We start from the raw sequence: 8,363 nt of genomic DNA, 5'->3' as shown, positions 1-8,363 counted from the left end.
CGGGCGATGCCACACAGCCAGCCTCCACATTTACCCTCTGCCTCGTGTGTCGCGAACGCCGCTGAACCCGCCACTCCCCTTGGGGAGAGGGTGGCCCAACCATGCCCGGTACCCGCGAAGATGTCTCGACAGCAGGGACAGTGGGTGAAGCATGTAACACCTGGGGTGTACCATGCGACACACCGGACTCCCCACTGCCACTACACTCCGAGGCAGCAGCCTGAAGACAGCTGACCGCGGCCATCAACACACTCAGCTGTTCGCCAACAGTGGCCAGCTCCTCCTATGTCCATACACAGCAGTCACACATCCTATCCATCCTAAGGACTCAATTTACTGTAGAGAGTTAATCAACTTTTAACTAGACTGCTAATTCACTAAAGGCGGCTTATTGTTGACTAAACTGTGATTGCTAGCCACTTATTGTAGAAAACAATGTGTAGTCTTGTGTTGAAAAAGACAGCCTCATGTGGTCATGTTCCTATGTCTTGTGCCAGAAAGACAAAGTTTCATGGTACGGTCTGCAACAATTTAGGATTTTCCTCTCATGACAGCATGTTTTGCACACATTGCTCATAACCTATATTGATGGTCACTGCTACTTATGTACTACCATTGATCGTTATGCCAGATGGCCAGACGCTGTACCACTTGCAGATGACATGGCTGAATCCATTGCCAAGACACTTTTGGGTGCCTGGTTTTCCCACATTGAATTTCACTTGAAATCACCATGGACTGCAACCATCAGTTTGAGGGTTCTCTGTTCAACAATCTGTCACCTTTGTGTCAGTCATCACACTCATATCACAAGCTATCACACTGCCAGTAATGGCGTGGTGGAACACATACACTACTGCCTGAAATCTACTCTCATGTGCCACAGAGATGCTTGGATCGAATCATTGGCATGGGCTCTGCACAGCCTATGGACAGCTGTAAAGGATGATTTGTCTTTCTCGTCGGCACAGTTGGTATTCGGTGAACAGCTGGATATTCCCAGTAATTTTATCCCATCAACACTCTATACAGCACAGCTGCCCTGTGATGACACTGATTTTCTATAAAAACTTGAGTTTCTTATACAAGAACTTTGGCCTTATAACTCGCAACGCCATGACCAATGTCATCCTTTCATTGTCAAAGATTTAGAAACTGTAACACGTTTGTCTGTGTGATGACATTGTAAGTCCTCCTATTACACCTCCATATTCCAGCTTATATGAAGTAATATCAAGAGGAATGAACACCTTCATCATCCGCAAATGCAGTGTGCATGAAGCAATGTCCACTGAGCGACTTAAACCTGCTTTGCTCGACAGTTCGACAAATGTAAATAAGAGCAATTTCTCGGTGGTGGCACCAACACAACAGCAACATGCAGCAGCAGCCATGACCCTCTGTGCACTACATGCGGCAACACGCGTGCAGGGTCAGTCGTACTTTCCTCCCCGTCCTTCCTTCCTTCCTTCCCTCCCTCCCTCCCTCCCTCCCTCTCTCGCTCTCTCTCTCATATATATATATATATCCTGTAATGAGCAGACAGACTAATCATGTGCAAATACCTGGATGTTCCTGGCGCACCAGGCTATCGTGCGGACAGACACTGACAGGACAATGTCACCAAGCTAACCGAGATTCTTACCAATATTTCTGTGCTGTCTGCTTGTCGCTTCCTTCTTCCGCCCTCGGCTCATTCTGAAATGACCCAGCTATGTCCCGACCCCAGCGGCCTACCATGGGCATGTGTTGTTTGCTTCCTCATAGATACTTCAATAAATTCAGCAATGACGCTCTAGAGCATTGGCGCGTATCGACCATTTCAGAATTCAGTGAACACGTCAAGACGAGCAGTACTGCACTGAACGAAAATCTGACTCAAACACGTTTCGCGCGCCAAATTCGCAGCGATATCTAGTCCACAAGGTATGCTTGCAATTCATCTCTCTTTTGTCTTAATTTCCTCCCGACAAATCTGAGCCTGATGCTGTGTCTCCGATTTCTGATGAGGATATCATTTCGATGAACATTTATGATCTGTACGATTTTAAATAGTAAATCCACTTATTAATTCTTTGAAGCCAGATAGTCAGTCACAGATGTGGAACAGCCTCCTAGTACGGAATTCTGACACAGCAGCAGCACGCGCACCCAATGAAACTCTATGTTCTAAGCACTGTGAAGCAAAGGCTGCACTCCGTGGCACAGTCCTTTCGCAGGGAGTCCGCCATTGTTGGACGACCGTGTTCGTTAGTGAGGAAGGAAATCCATAGTAATCCAACATGGTAAGAAAGAAGTCATCAAAATTAGCACTATTTTCAGAAGATAACGTTTTACTTAATTGGAATATATTATTCTCGATGACTAAATCTATTTAATGTGTGTTGTGCTAGTGTCCGTAATGCTCCCAGTCACATTGTGTCAGACAGAATGTCATAATGCATGTTTTAGATAATAATAGGTTGAAGTTTAGGTCTAGTAGGCTTGTACAAACTTTATGCAGCTCTAATGGTTAAGTAGACTGTCATTGATTAGACTTGCTAAAATTAAAGTAGTCTTCGTGAGAAATATGGCTGTGATTGAACCATGCTTTTTCTTGCGCACTATTATCGATCATACTGCTGTGAAATATTAAAATTTCTAATTCATGTTATATTACATACTTTAATCTGTGCGAATTCGTGGTCATTTTGTGTCTTACAATAGTTTTCATGGTGTTGTGCAATACATCTTACACTTCATCAAATTTCAGGTGAACTTCACGGTAGATGAGATTCGTGTGATGATGGACAAAAAGCGGAATATCCGCAATATGTCCGTCATCGCACACGTGGATCACGGAAAATCAACACTGACAGACTCCCTGGTGTCAAAAGCTGGTATTATTGCAAGTGCTAAAGCTGGTGAGACACGGTTTACAGATACGAGGAAAGATGAACAAGAACGCTGCATTACCATCAAATCAACGTAAGTAACGAACTATGTTGAAAAAAAATGTTTAGTAGTGAACTTCCTGCATGAACATAGTAGCAGCTGTTTAAAGTTATTGACGTTCATTAGGTGTAATACAGTGTATATAGTTGCAACTATAGTACTATTGCCTTGTACCAGTGCCTTTGTTATTATGCACCTGGATAGGAGTTTTAATAGAAGCATGTTTGATTCCAGTGCAATATCTATGTTCTTCGAGCTTGAAGACAAAGACTTGACTTTCATCACAAACCCTGATCAGCGAGAGAAAGGAGAGAAGGGCTTTCTTATTAACCTGATAGATTCTCCTGGACACGTAGATTTCTCAAGTGAAGTAACTGCAGCTCTCCGTGTTACTGATGGTGCCTTGGTTGTTGTGGATTGTGTGTCAGGTTGGTACAGAAATTTCTAATGTTTAATTAAGAAACCATTTAAATGTGGAAATTTAATTGTATTTGTGATTAGCAAGAGGAGCACTACTTAAATTGTGTTCAGCTAATGAAATGGCTGTAGCTCTGTTTGAATCTGTAATGGCTCATAAGAGAGTATTGTGGATAGGGAAAGCATGCATGTACATGGGAGGAAAAACTGCATTACCATTGAACTGTTTCCACTGGACCTCAAACTTTATGTTCAGTAGTGGATGCTGATGTGGTAATGTTATTCAATATAGGTTGAATATAACTCAGCACCCTTTGTTGGGGCTGGTAGGAAGTAAACCCTGCTGTTCTCTTGCAGTCTGAACAGTATGTTTCATGCTGTTATGAAAGCAAAACACTTCTAATTAATTTGAAATTGTGCAGGGATTACTTATAAGCATTATCTTTCATTCTTATTGGCAGCCTTGGAAAACTACTAATTTAGTTTCTAAACACATGGTAGTTTACGCAACTCATAGTATCTCCACCGAAAGAACAGACTGTGGATACTAAGCATGAAATAGCTTTTCCTGAAGTGACAAAAGAGCATGTAACTGTAAACAGTAAGATTGCATCAGGTGACTTGCTTTACCTATTTTGAAACTTACTTTTGTGCTTATCAAAACACAAAGCTGTTGCTTAGGTTTGCAGTTTTTTATGCTATAATCTGCAGAATTTAGCCGTTTCCATACAGTGGCTGAAAGTAACCTTTTTGGTATTGTTTGAGGTGAGTTATAAATCACCCATTAGTATTTGATGTTAAACTGATAACACTTTATAGCTTTCCATGACGATTGGTACACACATTGGTACATTCTAAAATTTCAAGTGACAGTGCATGCAAACTGACTTACATGATATGTAGTTATAATGTAGATACCGGTTGTACTGTACATTTTGAAGACAATAGAGTTTTCTGGATGATGAAAAATATTTCAAATTTACTTACGTAGTTATAAATGTTCTGCCATATGTTCCTGAATGAATGGGGGCATAATGTAGTTAAGTTGATGCTTTCTCTCCCTTGGGGAGGGGGGTGGGGGGCTGAAGACCTTGTGTGCCAACACCAACCTTGTCATTCCCTCTGGTAATGCCAGTGGTTAGTTTCTGTACCTAAACTATCTATGCCTAGGTTGACTTTCTGCATTGGTGCTTCCAGTAAATAGTAAATTCATTGTGGGTGGCTTTATATTCAATGCATGCTGACAGCAGTGCTATCCTCAACAGATTTTGCAGTAGGGTTTGGGTTTCAGCCTTTATCAAATTATTTATTAGTAAAAAAACTTTTGCTAAATCTTTCAGGTGTGTGTGTACAGACTGAGACTGTTTTGCGTCAAGCAATTGCTGAACGAATTAAGCCTGTCCTGTTCATGAACAAGATGGACCGTGCCCTCCTTGAGCTGCAGTTGGAGGCTGAGGAATTGTACCAGACATTCCAGCGTATTGTAGAAAATGTGAATGTCATTATTGCCACTTACAGTGATGATTCTGGTCCCATGGGTGAAGTGAGAGTAAGTAAACATTGTTTCCTTGTGTTTTGTATTAAGTCATGTGTGGACTGTTAAGATTATTTGGTTAAGCACATTGGCAGCTGGTGGTATTAGGAGAAGGTAGTGTAAAAGGATTTGTTGAAATGTAAGAAAAGGATGCCATTGGTACTGATATTCAGAAATGTGATACATTAAGGCAGCTAGTTAATTTGAGGCCAGTGAACAGCAAAGTGCTTTATTGGCTGGGATTTACAAAGTTTTGTGTGTGTGCATGCTGCAAGTCTTAGCCAACACAGCAGTTGGCTGGGTTGCTGTTTGGGTTACTGACAGTAACATCAGTGTTTGCAGTGGGGGGGGGGGGTTACAACCCACTTTCCCAGTGGATGTTTTGTGAATGTGTGTTGGTTCAGTAGTGAGTCACTCAAAATTCCCAAGAAGTTGCGCTAGATACGGCATAAACATTGTTCGAACAGTCACATGACATATGGCTCGTGTAGTACTAACGCAAGGAATACGTGAGGGCCTGTGTAGTCACTCTAACACACTTTGCCCTACTTAAAACATCATTTTCCAAAACAGGATGAAATAGTACTATAGTCTGTCATATCAAACTTTAGTATTAGACCATATTTCCAATAAATTCTTACGTATATTGTTTCTGTGTACAAATGTTAATGCTGCTGTCTAAGTAAAAGGTAACATTCAAAAGCAAATGTGATGGTGAAATTTAGATGAAGGAAGATGGGTCCTGAATGAAATAAAGGAACTGTAATTGTGGGAATAAATTAGTGGCAAGACCTGTTGTGGAGATAGCACAAACAGATGTTAAGAGTGGGATGAGCAAAATTTTGAGAATTAGATCCATTTATATATTAGTTCCTGTTAAATGACTTGCACTGTAGAAGATATAGCAGTCAGTGTTGCACTGGTGCTCAACACTGCATTACAGAAGGACTGGGCTGGGGGGGGGGGCATTGGTACCAATTTGGCAGGGAGCATGATGAGAAGGGGGGGGGGGCAGCAGAGAGCAGGCAGAAAATTGTTGTGCCAACAATGGGAATTAAATTTACTTTAAAATTGTACACATGCTTGACAATAGTATTCATTTCTGCAAGACAGTCTTGATAGATGCCATGGTGTACATGTTTCGTGCTGCAATATTGGCACTTGCCATAGCATAGGATGGGAACAAATAGAATATCAGCTACTGGTTTTATGCAGTCAATGGGAGAGCAGTGGGCAGATATGTTTGGATGTGCTGCAAGAATTTGTGGGTCTGTTGGAAGTGCTGTCATTTACATCAAAGAAATGTGGGAAAGGGGAAATATTGACAAAGAAACTAAAGTGATCTGCACATTCTTCACTTCAAAACATAGAAAAGAACTCCACTATAATATTGGATAATGCATCATATTGTGTTCAGTTACAGTCCCTACCAGCATAGGCAGGATATAGTGGACTGTCTAGAGTGGCATTGATTCATTTGATAGAGAAATGAAAAAAGCAGAAATAGTGAGACCACATGCATGTGGCACAGTGTAGGAAGAGATTAGAGGTGAAAGCAGGAGTGAAGATAATGAACATGAATAGGTGTGGTTAACATGTTGTCTATCCTTTTCCATGAAGAGGTGGTATGTGATGCACCTATGCATTAAAATATGTACTGAAACAGTAATCTTTATTTTGATGTAATTTCTAAACCTTAAATTCTTTAATTGTGAAAAATTTCTGATGTAATATTTGTAATTGGACCATCAAACGTGCAACAGAAAACAGATATGGGGTAGGTGCTGTCTGACAGCCATTGTTTTTGCTGTATTGACCATAATATACTACATTCCACAGAATGTGCTGTGGCTGTAGTCTCTCAATGTACATTGTAATGTGCTTCAGTTGATAAATTAAAAAGACAATTTTCAAGAAGTTTAGAAATAGCTTAATTTGTAATGTTAGTTACCTGGAATAATTACAACCACCAAGATTTTTTGAGGGATATCTTCCAGCACATTCTGTGTCATGCTTGAGTCTTGGCATGGGTTGCCCTTGCTATTGACAAAGAAAGTAATGACTGTGCATATGGAAGGAGATTAAAACACACATGCTGAATGGCTGTCATTGGACCTCTATCCTTATGTCCTACAAAGGCAGCTGAGGTATGTGTGTTACAGTTTGCTTGAAAATAAATTTTCAGTGCATAAATATGCATTTACAGTTAAATTAAGTGAATTCAAATATTATTAACGATGAAAGCAGATAGAATCCAACAGCACTCTCAGGCAAGTTTTGTAGAATCTAGAATTTTAGATGGAAATACGGAAGCGTCCGATCCCGCCCGTCTGCTTTGACCCATGACGTCACAAATATGGTGGAAACACACACACTTTCCACTAGAAGCCTAATGGCACTAATGGGACAAGTGTGGGAAATGGGGTGTTTTGGTTGGGGGGGCAAACTAAATATAAACAAATTTAGACACCTTGTGTAGCTACAACGTGTAAGTGAAGACAGCCATGCATGAATACCCACCCACCTTCCCAGGGGTTGTAACCCATGCAACCCATAGAAGATAAAGATGCTTCAGTAGCTGATTAGTGTTTTTTGTCTTCTTAAAAAAAAGTCTCACGGGATAGAACGAACAGATCAGAAAGATAAGTATAATAAACTAAAACAGAAATTGGAGGAAGCAGATAATTAAAATAAGTAATAAGCATTTTTAAATTTAAAAAAATCTCAAGAGATAGAACGAACAGATCAGAAAAGTAAACAAAATAAGATAAAACAGAACTGGAGACAGCCACACTCAAACCAAACTCTGCGCTGTCATGACGTCACACACAACACCCTTACGTCACGGGTCAAAGCCGACGCGTGGGATCGGACGCTTCTGTCGACCCTTTTAGATCTGGATTTGAAAATCGAGCTGGAAACTAATTAGTGATTCTGGAAGAGGGAAAGTCAATTTCAAATGTGGAATTGTGTGACAGGTCATTTAGCCTTTTGAAATATTTAATTACTGCATTTGTGGTACTGTTTTTACAACACTCTTTAAGTATCGTACATATAATTGGAACTGCTGTGGATTTGTTACAGGTAGATCCCAGTAAAGGAAGTGTTGGCTTTGGGTCAGGATTGCATGGTTGGGCCTTCACTCTAAAGCAGTTCTCAGAAATGTATGCTGAAAAGTTTAAGATCGATGTAGTAAAGCTAATGAACAGGTTTGTAATTTATTTACTAATATGTTGAAATCAAATTTAATATAGCAGTGATTGGAGTAAGCTGTGTTCCTCAGGTTGTGGGGTGAGAATTTCTTCAATCCAAAGACAAAGAAATGGTCAAAACAGAAGGAAGTGGACAACAAGCGTTCTTTCTGCATGTATGTCCTGGATCCAATTTACAAGGTAAACATAAAACTATTCTGAAATGAATATTGCTTTAATGATGATAAATACAGACCTGTTCTGATAAATGTTGAATGATAATACTA

At 40.4% G+C, this 8,363-nt stretch overlaps 1 protein-coding gene across 1 annotated transcript in view; it reads left to right on the top strand.

Moving 5' to 3' along the window:
* Positions 1 to 2,131: 2,131 nt before the first annotated feature.
* LOC126190624 (translation elongation factor 2) overlaps positions 2,132 to 8,363 on the top strand; it is a 28,228-nt gene continuing 21,996 nt past the window's right edge. The window contains exons 1-6 of the mRNA XM_049931038.1: positions 2,132 to 2,285; positions 2,753 to 2,967; positions 3,169 to 3,362; positions 4,692 to 4,900; positions 7,970 to 8,094; positions 8,169 to 8,277. Of these exons, the coding sequence (XP_049786995.1) occupies positions 2,283 to 2,285; positions 2,753 to 2,967; positions 3,169 to 3,362; positions 4,692 to 4,900; positions 7,970 to 8,094; positions 8,169 to 8,277 (855 nt within the window). The 5' untranslated portion in view covers positions 2,132 to 2,282. The remainder of the gene's footprint in view (positions 2,286 to 2,752; positions 2,968 to 3,168; positions 3,363 to 4,691; positions 4,901 to 7,969; positions 8,095 to 8,168; positions 8,278 to 8,363) is intronic.

This window comes from Schistocerca cancellata, chromosome 6 (genome assembly GCF_023864275.1).
Source record: "Schistocerca cancellata isolate TAMUIC-IGC-003103 chromosome 6, iqSchCanc2.1, whole genome shotgun sequence".
NCBI lineage: Eukaryota > Metazoa > Arthropoda > Insecta > Orthoptera > Acrididae > Schistocerca > Schistocerca cancellata.
The sequence above is the reverse complement of the archived record's forward strand: the minus strand, read 5'-3'. Positions and strand labels throughout refer to the sequence as shown.